Consider the following 21,957-nt stretch of genomic DNA (forward strand, 5'->3'; position numbering starts at 1 on the left):
GCTTTGGAGTTTGGGGGAACTGTCCTTCAATTAGTGAGTCTCATATTTCTCAGAATCACTGGGGGAATCTGTCAAAAATCCAGATGTCTGGATCACAGGCACACCTCCAGCATCAGAATTGCACAATGCCACCCCACCCTCCTGCCCGCATTGATGCTGATACAAACCAAAGTTTAAGAACCTCTGCCCTAGATCCTTCTTCTGGAAGGTGGAGTGACGGCATTCTTGATAAGCACAGAAGGGGTGTTTCCTGCATCAGCAGAAGAGGAGCAAGTTTTCCTGGGGTGATCTGATGACAGCACAGCACAATATTCAGTGAGCTTCTTATAGAGTTCACAGAAGAGGAATGTTTTGCATCTTGGCGTGAGTACTGTAGATGGAGAAATACAATCTCAAGAGCTGAAGTGACCCTTTTTAAGATGATGAAGAGAATTCAGTAGAATTTGAACTTACAGGAAATCTGTTTTCAGATGCCTAATCCTGTGCTCTGGAGAAGCCACGTAACTTCAGGCTCACTTCATTATCATCTGGAGAAAGAAGGTCCTCAGCATCCCCCAACTGTGAAGCTCCCATGAGTTTGCTAAGGATGGCGTGACATTTCAAACAAGCAATCTGTATTTATCACATGCTTCTCCATTCTCAGCACTGTGCTTGGTGGGGTAGCACAGAAGTATATAACTCTTAGTCCCTGTCTTCAAGATGTTTATAATCCAGTTGGGTGGGGAGAGAGAAGGACGGTGGTAGAGACTGGCCAAACATGAGTGAGACAATTAGGGAGCTCAGAGAGGCAGAGAGCAAGAACCATTGGCAGGAATAACTGGGGAAGCTTCCTGGAAGAGGTGGAACTTCAGCCAGCCCTTGAACAGGGTAAGGTCAACCAGGCCAAGGACAGGAGGCAAGAATTCCAGACTCGGGGTGGGGGGTTCTGAGTAAAGTATTTTGTTGGGGTCCAGGGAAGGCCTGTCTGCTTCATATACGCAGGAAGGTCAGATAAGGATTCATTCATTCATCCACTCAGTCGTTCATCATCAACCCAACACAGCAAGCTCTGCTGGGCTTGGAGATAGAGCAGCAAACAAGCCAGATGTGGTTTCTGCACCTGGGGCAGGCTTTAGACTCCTGAGGTCATCGTGCAGCATCTACTCTGCTCTCCTTGATGCTCTCCTTGGTGCCTCACCACCCTGCTGCCTAATGTCTTGGGTTGGAGGTTTGTGTGGGTACCTGACAACCTCAAAGATACTGTTGTGTGTATGTGTGTCACATGGAGGGCATTAGCCTGCTCAGGCAGAGGGTCAAGTCATAAAGTGGCAGAAAACACTGCTCTTTGAAGGAAGGAGAGAGGAATCACCACTGATGACAGGCATTTACCTCTGTGAGTCAGAGGTTCTCATTTAATTATCTTGGAGCTGAAGTAGGAGCTATGTACCCATATTGTGGGAAGGAGAATTTAGGCTCAAGGAGAGTAAGTAACTTGCCCCAGGTTCGTGTAGCCAGTAAGCAGTGGAGCTGGACTCATCTGCCTGATTCCAAGTCTCTTTTCTACCTCAATACCAAGACTCTCCAAGGGCCTTAACAGCTCAGTAAAAGAATTTGGCACTCTTGGGAGCCATCTTGGCTTCTGTACTGAGGAATGCAAGATTGAAAACTGGGTTCGAGGGAGACTTCTTTTTGTCAGCTGGGTAGGAGAAGAGCTGTAGCGATTGCAGTCAGGAGACTGCTGCAGGAACAGGGGCCGGGTGCTGAGAACTAAGTGGAAGTGCCTGCAAACATTCTTTTAATATTTTTTTTAAAGTTGCAAGTAGACAGTCATGTAATCTAAATCCCCAACCTATATGTGCAAAAAACTCAGAAGACCATGCATGCACCATATGCTTTACTGCTCTGACTGAAACTCCTGCCATAAGTTAGTGGTATATGAGTTGTTGAAAGCAATTCAACAAAGAATTATTGGACACTTACTGTGTGCTGGGCTCTGTGCTAGATGCTGGAGGTGAACCACTAAAAAAGCCAGGTATGCAGGGCTGCTGGGTTACCCTGCTCCAGTACGATTCACACTGGAGTTTATATGAAAGGTGCGCCTGGTGTGGTTTAGTGTGAAATCTGAATGGCTGTGTGCAGTGGCCCTGCAGATGTGGTCCCTGCCCTCGTGGAGTTTGTAGTCTAGTAGGGAAGACAAATATTAAATATTGAGTTGAGTTAAAATTGCCATTGTTAATAGTATTATTATTGTTGTTTTTGTTGGAAGAGAACAGAATGAGGAGGAAGGGGATTGAATCTCTCTCTTAAAATCCTCTATATCCCTTCCTATTTTATATAAGAAACCCTGTCTTAGCTGGGGCTGCTATAACAAAATAACCATAGACTGGGTGGCTTAAACAACGGACATTTATTTCTCACAATTCTGGTGGCTGGGGTGTCTGAGATCAGTGTGGCAGCATGGTCTAGGTGAGGTCTGGTAAGGGCCCTCTTCTTGGGTCACAGGTAATTGCCTTCTTGCTATGTCCTCACATGGCAGAGAGAGAGAGAAAGAGAGAGACAGAGACAGAGAGGGAGGGAGAGGGAGAGAGAAAGCCATAATCCCATCTTGGGTGCTCTACTCTCATGACCTAATTACCTCCCAAAGGTCCCATCTCCAAATACCATCCATTGTGGGGTCAGGGCTTCAACACGTGAATTTCACGGGTGTGGGGGGGGATGCAATTCAGTCCATAACAAACACTAAACTTGGTTTTCTTTCAAGGGCAGCTTGAGGAACAGTGTAACCGTGAGGAAAATGAAAAGGTTCCCCCACCTTGGCAAATATTGCCCCCTGCTTGCTAATTATTACAAAACACGACACAAATGGGAGATGGCTTTCCCTGCCACAGTTAGAGTTAAACGTGTTTAGATGCAAACAGGAGGAAGTTAGCAAATTGGTGTAGATGAGTTTTAATGTGTGTGTGTGGGCCGTTGTGGAAGTTGGGCAGCTGAGTGAGACAGCAGGAAAGCCAGGTGCCCACAGAGAAGAGGGGCCGATGGGGGAAGGCAGGGCCAGCAATCTGCCACAGGCCTGAGCTCCTCTTTATCTCTGCTTATCTCTGTTTATGAGCACAAATAGCTGTGATGGGCCAAGGTCCTGTTTTTACAGCTGGAAGGGACCTGTGGCCACGGGGTGGGAAAGGAGAGAATGGGAGAGCTCCCCGAGACATGAAAGAATTCAGTGCCAGCTGGGCTGAAGGATAGGGGAGGGTCAAGGACACGGTGCTGGGGAGAGACAGAGCAGGGTTCCCTCAGGTCCCCGCTCCCACCCCTGTGGAGACTGGGGAGGGAGCAGTCTTTGGCAGGGCATGAAGAATTCACTCTTGGACACATGTTTGAGGCAGGGCAGGACACTTGTCCTTGGGTCAGAACATGGGACCACAGGGACAATGAAGAGGGAGGGGCCCTAGGTGTCTGGGTTGGGGGTCGGAGTTGGGAGTCTGTTCGGCACAGTGGACGTGGAATCTAAGAGAACAGGCAAGGTCTCGAGAGAGGGAGGTGGAAGTGTGAGGAAGGGGAGCAGGGCGTCTTGGAGAGGGTATGACAGGCTCTGAAGATCACATGTGGAGCCTAGCTGGCAGTCATTTTGGAGAAGTCTTATTTTTCTCCACTCTGAATCCTCTTTGGTGCCTAGAATCCATTTCTCCACAGATACGCTCAAGGAGGGCCACTGGAAAGCTCTCAGAGCTAGGATGGCTCTCTCACTCCAGAAGGGATGGCTAAGGATCCCACAAAACCCCTCACAAAAGCTCCGGCGCGGGGCAGCCAGCACTGCTCCAAGCAGCAGGCCGTGAGGGGCTCCTGCTCTGGCGGAGAGCCCAGCACTTTGTTCCCCCTGCCTTTCCTGCTTCTGATTTCAGCCTTGAGTAGCCTGAAGTCAGTTGTTGATGAGACCATCATTCAGCTCTGCCTCGTGCCAGCTTCTTTGAGCCCAAGACATCTATCACCCTGTGGAAAATCTAGCCCCCTTGGTTTGATGCAGACAGGTGATGGCTGAGGCTGGGCCGTGCCTGTCCCAGCCTGGGGCACACTGGTCACCACTGCACGAAATGATTCATTTGCTGCCAGCCTTTCCCAGCTTCCTCTGCCCCTTCCTCTGCCCCTTGCAACTTTCTTTTCTTTTTTTTTTTAAATATTTATTTATTTTTTATTTTGGCTGTGCTGGGTCTTAGCTGTGGCATGCAGACTCTTAGTTGTGGCATGCATGCGGGATCTAGTTCCCTGATTCGGGCCCCCTGCACTGGGAGCGAGGAGTCTTAACCGCTGGACCACTAGGGAAGTCCCTGCCCTTTGCAACTTTAATGCAAATGTCACCCCTGGGATCCTATCAATGTGGGATTTTTTTTTTTTTTTATGTGGTACGCGGGCCTCTCACTGTTGTGGCCTCTCCCGTTGCGGAGCACAGGCTCCGGACACGCAGGCTCAGCGGCCATGGCTCATGGGCCCAGCCGCTCTGCGGCACGTGGGATCCTCCCGGACCGGGCACGAACCCGTGTCCCCTGCATCGGCAGGCAGACTTGCAACCACTGCGCCACCAAGGAAGCCCCCAATGTGGGATTTTTTAAAAAGAAATACCACATGGGGAGAGGAGAGATAAATTAGGGGTTTGGGGTTAACATATACATACTACTATGTATAAAATAGGTAAACAACAAGGACCTACTGTATAGCACAGGAACTATACTCAATATCTTATAATAACCTATAATGGAAAAGAATCTGAAAAAGTATATGTATATATGTATGTATAACTGAATCACTTTGCTGTACGCTTGAAATTAACACAACATTGTAAATCAAGTATACTTCAATTTAAAAAAAAAAGAAATACCACATTGAAAAGGACATTTGTCCCCTCTCCTGTTTAAATTGCTTTCCATGGGTTAGGGAGACCTGGCCATTGATTTTCTTCTAGAGAACAGAGCAAGCCCTGTGAAGCTTTTGGCTAATTAACTTTTGGAGAAGTGCAGCTTGAATTTATCAGAGGATGAAGTCTCTTTTCTCCTCACATATCTTAAAAAAGGCTTTAAACTTTTGTTTCCAAATCGCTGCCAATGCCTGGCCTGTTTAAAAGTGACTTCCCTGGAGGCGATGGCAGAGGGTGACGGCTGTCACGTTTTTGTAGCTTCAGTCTTTAATACGGTTGTTCCAGTCCTCAGAAAATCTCTCCTGTTTACATGAGGGAGGTATCATTCACACAAAGATTACATTTAAAAATACACATTTCCCCGCAGCATGCCTGTTACTAATAACATTGCATGTTATGAAAGTGGAAAGTATTTAAGATGAAATTAATTTTCACCCAGTGAGCCACTTTGTTTGACTTTTTCGTTCCATTCAGTATGGGGCATGGACTTGGCCAAATGCACTTCTCATTTTCAGCAAGTTCACTTTCTTGTTTCTCTTTTTGGGATTGAAGCTGTTGGAAGCGAGTTCCAGGCATATCGAGAAAAGTCTGATTTGAGATCCTATTGTAGATTTCTTTTGTACTGGCTTCCAGAAGTTTGTTTTGAAAATGGAAACCCTCTTCTCTCCAGTTGATGAGTTTTTTTTTCTTTATTTTTTATTCTTTTGAAGGCATCTTTATTTTATTTATTTTTTTAACATCTTTATTGGAGTATAATTGCTTTACAATGGTGTGTTAGTTTCTGCTTTATAACGAAGTGAATCAGTTATACATATACATATGTCCCCATATCTCTTCCTTCTTGCGTCTCCCTGCCTCCCACCCTCCCTATCCCACCCCTCTAGGTGGTCACAAAGCACCAAGCTGATCTCCCTGTGCTATGCGGCTGCTTCCCACTAGCTATCCAGTTGATGAGTTTTAGTGTACAATTTTCTTCCTTCCTTCCCCTCCCTCCCTCCTTCCCTCCTTCCCTCCCTCCCTCCCTCCCTCCTTCCCTCCCTCCCTCCCTCCCTCCCTCCCTCCCTCCCTTCCTTCCTTCCCCTCCCTCCGTCCCTCCCTCCTTTCCTTCCATGGTTTCTCTTTAAGCAGAAGTTTTGGAGTTGGAATAGTTAACATCTTTCTTGGCAGTCTGTCAAAATATCCTGGGAAACCAGATAACGGCTTCTCACATCAGAGGCTTCTCTGTCGTGTGTTCTTGTCAGTTCTCGTCCATGTGATGTGACTGGTCTCTGTTATGTGGAGGGAAGCTGGAGCCCCCAGGACACCCTGGACAGGCTGTGTGTCACCTTGCCTGGGCTGAGCTGCCCTCGACAGTTCTGTTACACTGAGCTGCATCGCCTTAGCAGAAGGAGGTATTTAAACTGGTGGGACACAGATGCGAACGCTTTGCAGGAAATGGTTCTTTATTTTTGATCAATCTCATGATCCTTGTTACTAACTTTGATTACATCAGCTTATGTGCAGTTCCATTTTATAGCATTTTGATGGGCTTTCATTCCCCCTCCCCAATTCATTTCCAGCTGTGTGACTATTATAATTTGATTACAGTTAGGTTTTGCAACTGCTAGACACTTTCTGAGCTGTTATGCCGTCCTTGCGAGAGGGAAGATGCCCAGAGGTAAAAAAGGAGCAAAGGGCTTTTTTTTAGGAGGCACGTCCACAAGTAGTTTCCAAAAGATGCCTCAGAAGCTTCAATGATTGTATCCTCCTAGAGTAAGGAATTTGCTTTAAAATTTTTGGTACAGTCTGACCCATTGACTTTTAAAAAAGGGTAAGAAGACAAATACTGTATGATAACACTTATATGTGTAATCTAAAAAATTCAACAAACTAGTGAATATAACAAAAAAGAAGCAGACTCACAGATAAAGAGAACAAACTAGTGGTTAACAGTGGGGAGAGGGAAGGGGGAGGGGCAAGATAGGGGTAGGGTATTAAGAGGTACAAACTATTACATATAAAATAAGCTACAAGGGTATACTGTACAATACAGGGAATATAGCCAATATTTTATGATAACTATAAATGGAATATAACCTTTAAAAATTGTGACTCACTATATATTGTACACCTGTAGCTTACAAAATATTGTACATCAACTACACCTCAATAAAAAAGTGAAAAAGAGTACAGAAGAATCCATTTAAATTTTTCTTTCTTTACTGCTCTAAATATTTTGGTTAAGAAATATATTATTTTAAACTTAGACCCCTCCCCCCCACCCCCCCCATTTTGGCATTCTTGGATCTACATAGACCAAAAAATAGCGACATTCATAATGTCCCTTCAAAATGAGCTGCTTGAGTCTCCCTTTTGGCTCTGTAATCCCTGAGGCTCCTCCTCTTCCTGCCTTTTCCTCACTCTCCTCACTAAGAATCTCTGCTTTACCTGGTAGACATCATGTGATTACATCTGTAATTCCTTGGGCCATTATTTTTTTTCAATTTATTTTATTTATTTTTGGCTGCATTGAGTCTTTGTTGCCGCGCGGGCTTTCTCTAGTTGCAGCGAGCGGGGTCTACTCTTCGTTGCAGTGCACGGGCTTCTCACTGCAGTGGCTTCTCTTGTTGCCGAGCGCGGTCTTCAGTAGTTGCGGCATGTGGGCTCAGTAGTTGTGGCTCGCGGACTCTAGAGCGCAGGCTCAGTAGTTGTGGCACACGGGCTTAGTTGCTCTGTGGCATGTGGGATCTTCCCGGACCAGGGCTCAAACCCGTGTCGCCTGCATTGGCAGGCGGATTCTTAACCACTGCGCCACCAGGGAAGGCCCCTTGGGTCATTATTAACCTCTGCCATATGCCTATCTTTTACTTGTTAGGTATTTGATCTCATTGATTATGTTTTAAGATTGATCAATTATAGAATGTTGTATTTTTGGTTTTTGAAAAGGACATTGTCTTAAAATTAGTAGCATCACCACATGTCCAAGGATACCAAAGATTCAGACACTAAAATTTACTGTGCTTAATCAGACCACCACTCCAGCAAACCAGAAAGGTCTTTCTATTTGTGTATTAAACTCTGGCAATTGAATTATTTTGAGGTCAAAAATCAACTATTATTATTTCAAATGTTTCTTTTGTTTGTTTTCCATCAGAAAGTTATTTTTCTTTAAGTGTGTGGTTTTAAAAGATTGGTGCATGCCCTTCTTCACCTCCTTCCTCCATAATAGCTCTACTTTTACAGGATGTTTCCTCTGACCTTCTAGTCTTTTCTATGGCGTGTTTCTCTTCTATTGTAATGGAAATCTTTGTATCTGTGCTGGTGGTTTGGGTTCAATCTAGAGTGCCTTTGTTGGTTACCACTGAGAAAAAAGTGTGGCTCATGGGGGATTTTAAGGGGCAGGGGGCTCTAGAAGCCTGGTGTCCTAGTAGATCCCATGCAGGAGGTTGTTCTAGAGCTACCTCCATTCTGGAGTGGGACCTCATGCTTCCTAGAACAGGGACGTGTCACTTTTACTGGTGGTTTATTCCTGGGGTCCTCATTTCTTTGTTAAAGGGGTTTCTAAGTTTCCTGGTGGATGTAGTACAGGAAATAGAACCTATTGGAGACCTGACACTGAGTTGGATTCCGCTGCTTGGCAAAGCTCTTGGTACACATTGCCTTGGTCTTCATAACAGCAAAATCTTCCCTGGGAGGTGGGTGGGTGACTTCAGTTTCCTTCTGCGTGTGTTCTGGTTTTCCCTGGCCTCATTCCTCCTCTCTCTGTCTCCCGGCAGGCTCGGGGACCAGTTCTACAAGGAGGCCATTGAGCACTGCCGGAGTTATAACTCGCGCCTTTGCGCAGAGCGCAGCGTGCGTCTCCCATTCCTGGACTCGCAGACCGGGGTGGCCCAGAACAACTGCTACATCTGGATGGAGAAGAGGCACCGAGGCCCAGGTGAGCCATGCCACCCCTGGGACTTGCACATGTTCAGGATCCCAGCCTGGATGCAGGCCGACTAGAGATTGTCTGGCAATCCCCGCAGCTTGGGTGTGCATGGGGGTGGCGCAAGCTGTACAGGGAGCCTAGGATGCTTTCAAGAAACTCAACTGCTTCTATAACTCCAAGGTGCTCCAAGGGTGCTCCAATGATGGTGTGGGATATTGAAGCCACATTGGCAGGGAGGGGCAGAGTGAAAGAAGTCAGGATGCTTAACCCAAAAAAGGGAAGACTGAGGCCATGACAGCCCTCTTCACCTTTATAGCTTAGTGGTTATAAGCTGGAAATCCGCAGTCAGATTTTGGTTTGAGGCTGAGCTTTGTCATCAAACCTATTGCCCTCAGGTTCCTCATCTGTAAAATGGGATAATAATTGTACCTACTTCAGGACTTTGTCAGGATTATGAAAATCTTCATAAAAAGCTCATAACCTGAATTTAGCACTTAGTAAGTATGTGCTCCAAAAATGTTGGCTGTTATTGTTGATATTATTATTATTACTATTACTGTGATACTAGTCTTCTAGGCTCCAGAGAACAGAAGAAAGACCAATAGGTGGAGATCAGGGAGGTAATTATAAGAATTCAGTTTTCTGGCTCTATAAGGGTATATTACAAAAATTTGTTTTTAATTTTTTAATTTTTGGCTGTGTTTTGGGTCTTTGTTGCTGTGCGCGGGCTCTCTCTATGTGCGGCAAGTCGGGGCTACTCTTAGTTGCGGTGCGCGGGCTTCTCATTGCAGTGGCCTCTCCTGCTGTGGATCAGGGGCTCCAGGTGCATGGGCTTTAGTAGTTGTGGCCCATACGCTCAGTAGTTGTGGTTCGTGGGCTCTAGAGTGCAGGCGCAGTTGTTGTGGCACACAGGTTTAGTTGCTCTGAGGCATGTGGGATCTTCCCAGACCAGGGCTCAAACCCATGTCCCCTGCATTGGCAGGTGGATTCTTAACCACCATGCCACCAGGGAAACCCTAAAATTTTTATTATGAAAAGTTCCAAAGCCATACAAAAGTGGAGAGAATAGTAAAATGAATTTCTATGTACTTATCACACAGCCTTAACACCCAGTGATCAACTCATAGTCAATCATTTCATTTATGCTCACCTCCCACTTTCCTCCTTGAACCCTGGTTATTTTGAAGCAAATCAAGACAGCATATTATTTCATCTGTAAATTTTTCAGTGTGTATCTCTAAATGCTAAGAACATAAATAAACATACCAACCATAGCTATCAAAGCTCAAAGTTAAAAACAAGACATTAATAGCATCAAATATTTGTTCAACATTTATTTCCCCCTATAGTTGAAATCAGGATCCAAATAGGACTCCTGCATTACAATTGGCTGATGTGTCTCTTAAGTCTCTTTAAATCTGTAGGTTTCTTTCTCTCTCTCTCTTTTTCTCTCGTTATTTGTGGAAGAAACTGGGTTGTTTGCACTGTAGGGTTTCCCAGAGTCTGGGTTTTCTCACTGCATCCCCATGGTGTTATTCCTGTGAATTGGTAAGAGCAGATTCACGTTCAATTTTTGGGGCTGGAACAGTTCCTAAGTGGTGATGTGTACGTTCATCAGGAGGTTCATGGGGTCTAGATATCACTCTTTTACTGATGTTAGCAGCCCTTGATGAAAATTGCCTAGATCCTTTATTCTATACAGGGTTGCAGAATGGTGCATTCAATTTGAGGATATCATTATTTCTTCATTTATTAGCTCTACGGCATTTATAAAGAGAAATATCTCCTCAGTAAAGTTTTAGTTATTGTGTGGTATAGTTCACATATGAAAGGATGGATAAATGATTTTTTCCCCTTTATTTATCAGTTTTCAAAATAATGAGTTGGTTCCCTAGTATTCTCCAAAGGTGATCAATAAAGTTATTTTTATTGTCTTGAGTACCATCATGAATTCACAGATTTATACATTTTGGCTACATTTTAATCCATTGCAAGTATTATTCTTGATGCTTAAATTGTCCCATCTTTGGACAGTAGGGGTTTTGTCCGGTGCTAGTGTTTTGAAACTGCCTAGTAGTTTCTCTAGCATCCTTGATATCCTAATATTGGGACAAATGTTTCAGGCTCATCTTGTACATGTCCTGGCCCAGACCTAGAATCAGCTATTTCTCTAAGAAACCCTGTTTCCTCTTTTTTTTTTTTTTTTGTGATACGCGGGCCTCTCACTGTTGTGGCCTCTCCCGTTGCGGAGCACAGGCTCTGGATGCGCAGGCTCAGCGGCCATGGCTCACGGGCCCAGCCGCTCCGCGGCATGTGGGATCCTCCCAGACCAGGGCACGAACCCGTGTCCCCTGCATCGGCAGGCGGACTCTCAACCACTGCGCCACCAGGGAAAACCCCTATTTCCTCTTTGTAGGAATATTATTTAGAGAGCACAATCTGGTGGTGCTCATTGCTTCTGGGTTGGTTGTTGATTCTAGGACTTTGCAGTGAGCAGAACTAAGAAATATGATTTCTTGTTTCATTATTTCTCTTTTTAAGGGAAAATACATTATGAAATTTACTGGTATTTCCCATTCAATTCAGTTTTCGACAGTTTTAACTATCTTAATTCTCTATCTCCTTTCTCCCACACCAAAAAAGGATACTGGCTCTTAATGAGGCCAGCATAATTACTTATCTGTTTTATTCTGTGATAAACACACAGCAATATCAGAATAAAATGAGACTACCATCAGTAAGGTTACTTAAATGGTTTAAGTTTTTATTTCTTTCTTTGCAATTGTTTTTTTGTCCTTAGCGTATTTCCTATTAAGGATGTAGAGTCAAATTGCTGTGTTTAAGGTCACTTAAAATAATTCCTCTGTGTGGTCGTACTACTAACTCAATACACAGTTGGATTTATTTGTTTCATTTTTGCTTTCACTTATTAGGTATTGCTGGGTTTTTTTTTTGTATTTTATGTAATTACATTTTTAAATTAACTTTTTATTTTGAAATAATTATAGATCCACAGGAAGTTGTAACTATAGTACAGAGAGATCGCCTGTACCCTTCATGCAATTTCCCCCAATGGATATATCTTGTGTAACTATAGTGTAATATCAAAACCAGAAAATTGACATGGATGAAATGTGTGTGCATAGCTCTATGCCATGTTATCACACGTATAGATTTGTGGAACCACCACCACAATCAAGATACAAAACTATTCCATCACCACAAAGATCTCCCTTATCCTACCCCTTTATAGTCACACCCACCTCTTCCTCTCTTCATTTAAATCCTTTATCCTCTCGCATTTATAACAACAGTATCTTAAATATTTCCTCTACATACATTGGAAACCACATCAGACAGATGTCTAATTCTTGCTTCAATTGTCAAATATAATTTAGAAAACTTAAGTGTCTGTTGTATTTACTCATATTTTTACTCTTTTGCTGTTGTTTCTTCCTTTCTGATGTTCCAAGATGCCTGCTTTTATAATTCCTTTCTGATTAAGTACTTTCTTTAGCCATTCTTTTTAAGTAGGTCTGATAGTAACAATTCTTAGTTTTCCTTCTTCTGAGAATGTCTTGATTTTTCCCCTCATTCCTTTTTTTTTTGGCCACACTGCACAGTATGCAGGATCTTATTTCCCTGACCAGGAATTGAACCTGTGCCCCCTGCAGTGGAAGCGCAGAGTCCTAACCTGGGCCTAACCTGGACCACCAGGGAATTCCGCCCCTCATTCCTGAAAGATATTCTTATTTTATTTTATTTTATTTTATTAATTTATTTTTTTGGGGGGGTATAGTTGTTTTACAATGTTGTGTTAGTTTCTACTGTACAGAGAAGTGAAGCAGGTTCTCTGTGCTATACAGCAGGTTCTCATTTCAAGAGTTGATCTATTTTATATATATTAGTTTATATATGTTAATTCCAATCTCCCAATTCATCCCACCCCACCATTCCCCCCTTGGTGCCCATACATTTTTTCTCTACATCTATGTCTGTATTTCTGCCTTGCAAACTGGTTCATCTGTACCATTTTTCTAGATTCCACAAATATGCGTTAATATACGATATTTGTTTCTCTCTTTCTGACTGACTTCATTCTATATGTCAGTCTCTAGGTCCATCCACATCTCTACAAATGACCCAATTTAGTTTCCTTTTATGGCTGAGTAATATTCCATTGTATATACGTGCCCCATCTGAAGGATATTTTTTTTGTTGGATATAAAATTCTGGGATGACCGTCCTTTTATTTTAACACTTGAAAAATGTCTTGCCACTGCCTTTTGGCCTCAGTAGTTTGTGATGAGAAATCTCCTGTCATTCAGATTGTTTTCTCTTATAAGTGAGGTATCATTTTTCTCTCACTGCTTTTGAGATTTTTTTGTTATTAGTTTTCAGAAATTTGATTTTGATGTCTTGGTATAGATTTCTTTGAGTTTATCCTTGTCAGAATTCACTCAGCTTCTTGAATCTTATGTTTTTTGCCAAATTTGGAAAATTTTCAGCCGTTATTTCTTTGAATATATTTTCAGCCTCACTTTCTTTCCCTTCTCCTTCTGGGACTCCACTGGGAAAGAAAATTCTGGAACTCCAAAATGTTAGATCTTTTGTTATAGTCCCATAAGTCCCCCAGGCTCCCTTCTTTTCTCCTCCTCCTCCTCCTCCTTCTTCTTTTTTCCAATCTATTTTCTCTCAGTTGCTCAGATTGGAGGATTTCTATTATACACTCTCCAGATTCATTACTTCTTTCATCTATCCTCTACATTCTGCTGTTGAGCCCATTCATTGTGGGTTAGTTTGGTTTTTGTCATTAGTTCTTCTTTATATCTTCTATTTCTTTGTGGGACTTTATATTTTTTCATTTGTTTCAAGTGTTGATGATTGTTTGTTTGAAACATTTTTATGATGGCTACTTTAAAATCCTTGTCAGATAATTCTAACATTTGTGTCATTTCAGTGTTGGTACCTGTTGTATTTTCTCATTCAAGTTGAGATTTTCCTGGTTCTTCATATGACTGATTTTGATTGAATCCTGGACATTTTGGCTATAATGTTATGAGACTCTAGATGTTATCTAAATCTTCTATTTTCACAGACCTCCTCTGACACTGTGCTGACAGGGGAAGAGAGGTGCCCCTTGTTACTGTCGGATGAATGTGGAAGTCCATGTTCCCCTCTCGGTCTCTGTTGCCACCCTGGTGGGGGAGGAGTACCTTATTATTGCTGGGTGGGGGTGGGAATTCAGATTCCCCACTAAGCCTTCACCAATACCACCCTAGTTGGGAGGAGGAAGAGTGCCTCATTACTCTTCCTTGTGCGGGCTCCACTGACACGACGGGGGGTCAGTTTCTCACTTGACCTTCTCTGAAACTAACCCAGCAAGGGTATGCCCTGCTAGGCTGCCCCTTTCCTGGTCCTTTAGCTAGAGAGAGCAGGATTTCCTTTCTTTCTTTTTTTTTTTCAATTTATTTATTTATTTTTGGGTGTGTTGGGTCTTTGTTGCTGCACATGGGCTTTCTCTAGTTGCAGTGAGCAGGGGCTACTCTTTGTTGTGGTGCACAGGCTTCTCATTGCAGTGGCTTCTCTTGTTGCAGAGCATAGGCTCTAGGGCTCTTGGGCTTCAGTAGTTGTGGCACACAGGGTTAGTTGCTCCATGGCATGTGGGATCTTCCTGGACTAGGGCTCAAACCCGTGTCTCCTGCATTGGCAGATGGATTCTTAACCACTGCACCACCAGGGAAGCCCTGAGAGCAGGATTTTCTTGGGGCTTTTTTTGTCTACATTTGTAGGTGTTTCTGGATTATCAGCTTTTCCAGAACTCAGTCTGGGATATATAAAGCAAAAGGAATGCCCAGGGAACTCACCACCCTGTTGTTTCTTGGGTCTGAAAGTCTCTAGCTGGTCAGCCTCTTTACCTTTCAGTATCTTATTTTTGTTGTGTAAACAAAGTCTAAGAGTTTTAGTTGTACTTAGTGGGAGGAATATGGAAGAGTATATCTACTCTATCTTTCCAGAAGCAGAAGTCCCTGGGTTGCTTTTTCATTAAAATGTTAACAGCTTGGGCTTCCCTGGTGGCGCAGTGGTTGAGAGTCCGCCTGCCGATGCAGGGGACACGGGTTCATGCCCTGGTCCGGGAAGATCCCACATGCCGTGGAGCGGCTAGGCCTGTGAGCCATGGCCTCTGAGCCTGTGTGTCTGGAACCTGTGCTCTGCAACGGGAGAGACCACAGCAGTGAGAGGCCTGCGTACAGCAAAAAAAAAAAAAAAAAAAAAAAAAGTTAACATCTTTATTGAAGTATAACTGACATACAGTACTCTGCACATATTTAACATGTACAATTTGATAAGTTTTGACATCTGTATACCTGTGAAACTATCATCACAATCAATATAATGAATATATCCATGACTCCCAAAAGTTTCCTTGTGTCTCTTGTAATTCCTCCTTCCTGTTCTTCCTCCTACCTCTACCTTATATGTCTCCCAATCCCCAGGCATGCTTTCTATACTGGAATCATATAATATCTACTTCGTTTTTTGGTGGCTGGTGGCTGGGGTCTTGACTTCTTTCACTCAGAGTAATTATTTTGAGATCATCCATGTTCTAGCATGTATCAATGATTCATTTTTTTTTATGCTGAGTAGTATTCCATTGTACGGCTATATCACAGTTTATTCATTCATCTGTTGATGGACATTTGGATTTGTTTCCAGTTTTTGGCTATTTTAAATAAAGCTGCTATGAACATTTGTGTATAAGTCTTCATATGGACTTATAATTTCATTTCTCCTTGGTAAAGTACCTAGGAGTATAACGGCTATATCATAAGGAAGGTATATATTTAACATTTTAAGAAACTGTCAGGCTGTTTTTCAAAGTGGTTGTACCATTTTATATCCATTCCAGCAATGTATGAGAGTTCCAGTTCCTCTATATTCTCACTAACATTTGGTATGGTCAACTTTTTAAAGTTTTAGCCATTCCTATTGTTATATAGTGGTATCTCATTGTGGTTTTACTTTGCATTTCCCTAATTAATGATGTTGGGCATATTTACATGTGCTTATTTACTATCCATGTATATCCTTTGGTAAAATATTCAAATCTTTGGACCATTTTAAAATTGGGTTGTTTGCTGGTTTTCTTGTTAATGAAAATAGATACAAGACCTCTCCAAATTTGTCCTTCTTTTTTGAAGTTATTTCAGCTATTCTAGGTTCTTCGAACTTCCATAAGAATTTTATAATCAATTTGTAAATTTCTACAAAAAGTCTGCTGGGATTTTGGTTGACATTGTGTGGAGGTTTTTTTTTGATTTTTTAAAAAAATATTTATTTATTTTTGGCTGCACTGGGTCTTCGTTGTTGCGCACAGGCTTTCTCTAGTTGTGGGAATGGGGGCTACTCTTCACTGTGGTGCGCAGGCCTCCCATCACAGTGGCTTCTCTTGTTGCGGAGCACGGGCTCTAGGCACGCTGGCCTGAGTAGCTGTGGCACTCAGGCTCGGTATTTGTGGCTCACAGGCTGTAGAGTGCAGGCTCAGCAGCTGTGGCGCACGGGTCCAGCTTCTCCGCGGCATGTGGGATCCTCCCGGACCAGGGCTCAAACCCATGTCCCCTGCATTGGCAGGCGGACTCCCAACCACTGCACCACCAGGGAAGCCCTTGTGTGGAGTTTATAGATCAACTTGGGGAAAACTGACAGTTCTCAATATTGAGTCATCCAACCCATGGATATTATATATCTTCCCATTTATTATTATCCCTTTTAATTTTTCTCATCAATAATTTTTAGTTTTCAATGTACAGTTCTTTCACATTTTTGTCAGATTTATCTCTAAGTGCTTAATATTTTTGATAATATTGTAAATGGATTAAAAAAATTAAATTTCTGAGTTTTCTTTGCTAGTATACAGAAATACGATTATTTTTTGTGTATTCACTTGAATCCTACAATCTTGCTGTACTCATTTATTAGTTCTAGAAGCTTTCTATAGATTCCACAGCATTTTCTACATAGTTGATTATTTTAGTGAATAAAGAAAACTTTTCAATATCTATGTGTTTTATTTATTTTACTTCTCTATTGCACTGGCTGGAATGTCCAGTACAATATTAAGTAAACATGGAAAGAGTGGACATCCTTATGTTGTTCCTGATCTTAAGGTGAAAGCATTCATTCTTTCATTATTAAGTATGATGTTAGGTGTAGGTTTTTTTTGTTTTTTATTTGTTGCCATACTGCATGGCATGCAGGATCTTAGTTCCCCAACCAGGGATCAAACCCCTGCCCCCTGCAGTGGAAGTGCGGAGTCTTAACCAGTGGACTGCCAGGGAAGTCCCAGCTGTAGGTTTTTTGTAGTTGCTCTTTATCAGATTGAGGATGCTCCTATTTCTAGTTTGACAGTTTTAAATCAGGATTGGATGTTGGTTTTTGTCAGCTGATTTTGCTGAGTCTATTGAGATGATTATGTGGTTTTGCTTTTGTAGTTTGTTAATATGATGAGTTACATTGATTGTTTTTTTTTTAAATTTATTTATTTTATTTATTTTTATTTTTGGCTGTGTTGGGTCATCATTGCTGCATGCGGGCTTTCTCTAGTTGTGGCAAGTGGGGACTACTCTTTGTTGTGGTGCGCAGGCTTCTCATTGAGGTGGCTTCTTGTTGCGGAGCACGGGCTCTAGGTGGGCGGGCTTCAGTAGTTGACGGCATGCAAGCTCAGTTGTTGTGGCTCACGGGCTCTAGAGTGCAGGCTCAGTAGTTGTTGCGCATGGGCTTAGTTGCTCCGTGGCATGTGGGATCTTCCCGGACCAGGGCTCAAACCCATGTCTCCGGCATTGGCAGGTGGATTCTTAACCACTGCACCAACAGGGAAGCCCATATTGCTATGTTTTTAAGTGTTCTAATATTTTCTTCTCCAGTGTCTAATCTGACATTAATTCCATCCAGTATGTTTTTAATCTCACACGTTGTAGTTTTCATTTTTAGAAGTCAAATTGGAGTCTTTTAAAACAAACTGTTTTTAACTTTTAAACATATGGAATACAAATAATAACTTTTAGTATTCTTGCTGCTAATTCTAACATCAGTGTCAATTCTGGCTTGGTTTCAATTGATTTTTTTCCCCCTCTCATTGTAGGTCATATTTTCTAGCTTCTTTACATGCCTTGTAATTTTTGATTGGATGTCCAACTTTGTGAATTTTACCTTGCTGGGTACGGTATATATTTTTTATTCCTGTAAATATTCTGGAACTTTGTTTTGGTTCACTGTCAAGTGACTTGGAAACAATTTGATCTTTTCTTATCTTGCTTTTAAGATTTGTTAGGTGGAACTGGAGCAGTGCTTAGCCTAGGGCTAATTATTCCTCATTAGTGAGGCAAGACCATTCTGTGTACCCTACCCAGTACTCCATGAATCATGAGACTTTCCCAGCATGCTTGTGGGAACAGACTATTCTCAGCCCCTTGTGCAAACCAGGCACACCTCTGTTCTTACAGGTGGTCCTTTCCTCTGCATTGAGTAGATTCCTTACAAGCATGCTCTCATCAGTACTGAGCTGAATACTTGAAGGGGACCCTTTGTGTATCTCCACAGTTCCTTCTCTGTGCCGCTTTCTTCTTTTTACTATTCTTTTCCTTGAATTCTAGTTACCTTGGTCTTCCCAGACTCTCAGCTCTTTCTCTTCAGTTCAGACTCAGGAAGTTGGCTGGGTTCTACCCATGTTCCTCCTCCTTGTGCTGCACTCTGGAAACTCTCTCAAGGAAGTAAGCCCAGGCAGTCATAGGACTCATCTTGTTCATTTCCAGTATCTCAGGGATCATGGTCCTTCATTGCCTGATGGTCAGTGTCTTGAAAACTCTTGTTTCATTTTTTTCTCTGTCTTGGCTTCAGGTGGGAAGGTAAATCTGGTCCTTGGTAAACCATTTTAGCTAGAAGCAGATGTTTGTTTTTATATTTTAATTTAATTTAATAATATAAAATATTTACATGGTTCTAAAGTCAAATCTACAAAGCATGGTATATTCAGAGAGAGTCTAGCTCTATTCTATCTCTGTTCTTTTACCCTGTTCCTTTCTTCTTTCTAAAGGCAACTTTCTCTTCTTCTTGTTACTATTATTCTGTTTTTATTTTCCCTGTAACTTCTTTAAAAAATTAATTTTTGGTTTATCTTTCCATTAAAAAACTCTATGCAAGCACACAACATATATGTATGTATATATATATGTGTATATCCCCATTTGTTAAAGAAATGATAGCTAGGCTACGCTTATGAGCTGTATGACCCTGCACCAGTTACTTAATCACTGCTTTCCTCACTATCCTCATCCTTTAAATGTCTCGTAGGCTTTTTGTCACAATGAGATAGCATTGAGTATAAGGTGCTAGCCTAGAGCAGAGTAAGAGCTCAGTAAATGTTAGCTACTGTTACTCTGTCAGCTTTTGAGTGTGATGGGACCAGTGAGGGTCTTGGGAACCTCTGGACCAGAAGAAGCAGGCAGCATTATGGATTTGAGGTCTACCTTGCCTGGGCAGTCCTGGCACAGGGGACACTGAAATTGAATCTTAGAGAGAAGCTTACAGGGAAGAATGGGAGGGGAGGCAGGAAAGGGATGGTCGGGGAGCCAGACAGAGAGCCACGCCGAGTGCTGTCACGTGGTGCCAAGTGCCCAGGACTCCAGACTTTCAGGGAAGAGAAGAGGCACTGTGGCCTGGGGTGGTTCAGGAATGCTCCACTGAAGAGGCGGTCCATGAGATCAGGGCAGCTCTTATATAAGCCAGGAGAAGAGAGGGTGACAGAGCACTAGGAAATGACATGGCTATAAGTGCTTGGGAAATACATCTTCCCCACTCCTGAAGCCCTACCCGGGGCTTATCACTCATCCCTCCAACTCTGCAGTTGGTCCAAATTGGCATCCTCAGCCACAAACATTAATGGAGCACCTATTATGTGCTGGGCCCTGGGGAAATAAATATGAGTAAGATTTGATCTTGTTCGAAGTTCCTTATGTGGGAGTTTTTCAAACTACAGTTGTCTTGGTGAATCTCTATTATTCTGGTTCGGTAGGATTGGACTGGAACCAAGCTGCCATCTGCCCTTTTCGATAACTACTTCTGTAATTCTGATGCCCAGTCTTGGTGAAGAATCCCAGGCTCACGAGCAGGTGTAGTCACTGCCTCTTTCTTCCAACTCCCATTGCCCTCCATTTCTCCGTCCTCTCCGTAGGCTCTCCTTCAAACCCAAGCAGGTGGATGGGGTGGGTGGCTGGGATGCAGATGACACCTATTCACTCTTGGGACCGAGGGTGGACAAATTGGCATAAGTATATAACAGGAAGGTAGATTTTGATTCAAAATAAGGGCAAGGTGAGGCTCTTTATCCAGTAAGAGTTGGCCAACAGTCTGTCCTGTGAAGTAATGAGCTTTCTGTTGTGGGGAGCCTCGGGCCATCTCCCTGGGCTGCTGCAGGCAAAGCCCTTCTCTGGGTGGGCTTGAATGCCACCACTCAGCTCTGGTCCGGGGAAGAGGAAGCCATTCTGTTTCTTCTTTTCACATCTGTTCCCATCCCATTTCATCTTCTGAATTCTTAATGGCTCATGCTGTGTCTGTCAGAGATGCTCATACACTCAGGACCCACCTGCTGAACGTAGGCCACGCATATAACAAGTGATTTGCCTGGAGTCTGCCGACTGCACAGGCACCGAGCTCATCCTGCTGAATTTTCCTCTGAAGCCAGTTCTCCCACCATCCAGTGTATGAGTTCCCATGTGGATGTGCGTGTGTGCATGTGCGTCCGTCATGCTTGTGCTTGCACCTAAGTGTACCTGGAGTTGCAGATCAAAGTAATAGCAAAGCAGTTTGCTCAGTGGGGTGTGTGAATGGAGAAGTTGCTGTGGCCTTGGTTAAGGGGAGGATTGGTCCCCCCTCTTGTCTACCGCCTCCCACTTCCCCTCTTCCATATCCCCCCTAGCCCCAGGCTCCCTCCTCCAGGTTAATTTCCCGGGCCCAGCTGTGCCTCTATCCTCCCCCTCCCCCCTCCTCTTCCTCCCTCCTCGTCCACCACACACATGGGCTTGAGTTATGTGCCTCCTGTTCTAATGAGATAAACAATATAACTCTCACGGGGCTCTGCTCATCCCTCTATAAGTGGAACTCCAGGGCTGAACGTGTTGGCCCTGTAAAGGCACCCTGGTGCCTGCCAGCCCAGGGAGGAGGGCAAGGAAGGGGGCGGGAGCCCTGAGAGAGTTCTTGGGACCATCTGCTTGTTGATATGAGTTGAAGCAGACATCAAAGGGAGGCCTGTTTCCACCCTTGTGGCTAAAGGAGCAAAGAGCAGCCTTGTCATGTCACGTGGGCAGAGAGTCCAGGCTCGTCTAAGTCAGCTAATTCATGATAATTAATAACTGACATTTGTACAATGCTTCATGGTTATAAAGAGCTTCTTCTTGAATATGAGCTAATCCCCACGACAGTCCTTGTAAGGTAGGTATTATTACCGCCCTTATCTTACAGGCAAAGAGACAGGCTCAGATAGGGGTGGTGAGATTTCCAAGGTAGCAGGGAATGGGGGTATGAGGACTCGCCCTTGTCCTCTGCACTGTGGAGCTTCTCCAATCTACTAGAGAAAGTTAAAGAATGAAATAAAGACAATCCCTTCTTCTGGACATTCAAACTACTTACTAAAATGGACTCTCCTGGGAGAGTGGACCTGCAGCTACAAGCTGAGTGGCCCCAGGCAGCTGACCAACAGGTGTGGTGACCGCAGTCTCAGGGAGGGTGGAGGACTTGGACGAGCACTGACAGTTTTGACCTCTTGTCACTTAGACCTTTTGCGTATGCTGGTCTGGACCAGTTCCTTCTCACCAACCTGCTTTTGGTCAGGCTGGAAATACCATGAAGCAGCGCGTGGGGCAAGAAAGAGCCTAAGGCACGGAGGCTCCCGTCTTGGCATGGGTGGGGTGGGTTCTGTGCTCCGTTCAAGGGGTCCTTCCTGGACGGTTTGGATGTGGATGGAGGAGTCTCCTGGAGCCAGGAACAGCAGGGGCTAAGGGTCATTCACGTCCCGCGTTTCTGAGGCTGGTTCAGTTCTGGTTGAATTTATTTGATAAGTATTTCTTGATATGCCCGCCAGGCGCTGTGCTAAGCCCTGGGGATACTTGAG

General features: G+C 43.6%; 1 protein-coding gene across 2 annotated transcripts in view; it reads left to right on the forward strand.

Annotated features, from left to right (window-relative positions):
- The window catches only part of DPF3 (double PHD fingers 3), a gene marked incomplete at both ends in the record, with an annotated part of 255,039 nt that overhangs the window by 99,880 nt on the left and 133,202 nt on the right, over nucleotides 1–21,957 (forward strand). For both annotated transcript variants that reach the window (XR_014296384.1, XM_082648770.1), the window contains one exon: nucleotides 8,641–8,801. Coding sequence is in view for 1 of the 2 variants with exons in the window: in XM_082648770.1 (XP_082504896.1) it covers nucleotides 8,641–8,801 (161 nt within the window). The remainder of the gene's footprint in view (nucleotides 1–8,640; nucleotides 8,802–21,957) is intronic.

This window comes from Grampus griseus, assembly GCF_964374135.1.
Source record: "Grampus griseus genome assembly, chromosome: 2".
In the NCBI taxonomy this organism is placed as follows: domain Eukaryota; kingdom Metazoa; phylum Chordata; class Mammalia; order Artiodactyla; family Delphinidae; genus Grampus; species Grampus griseus.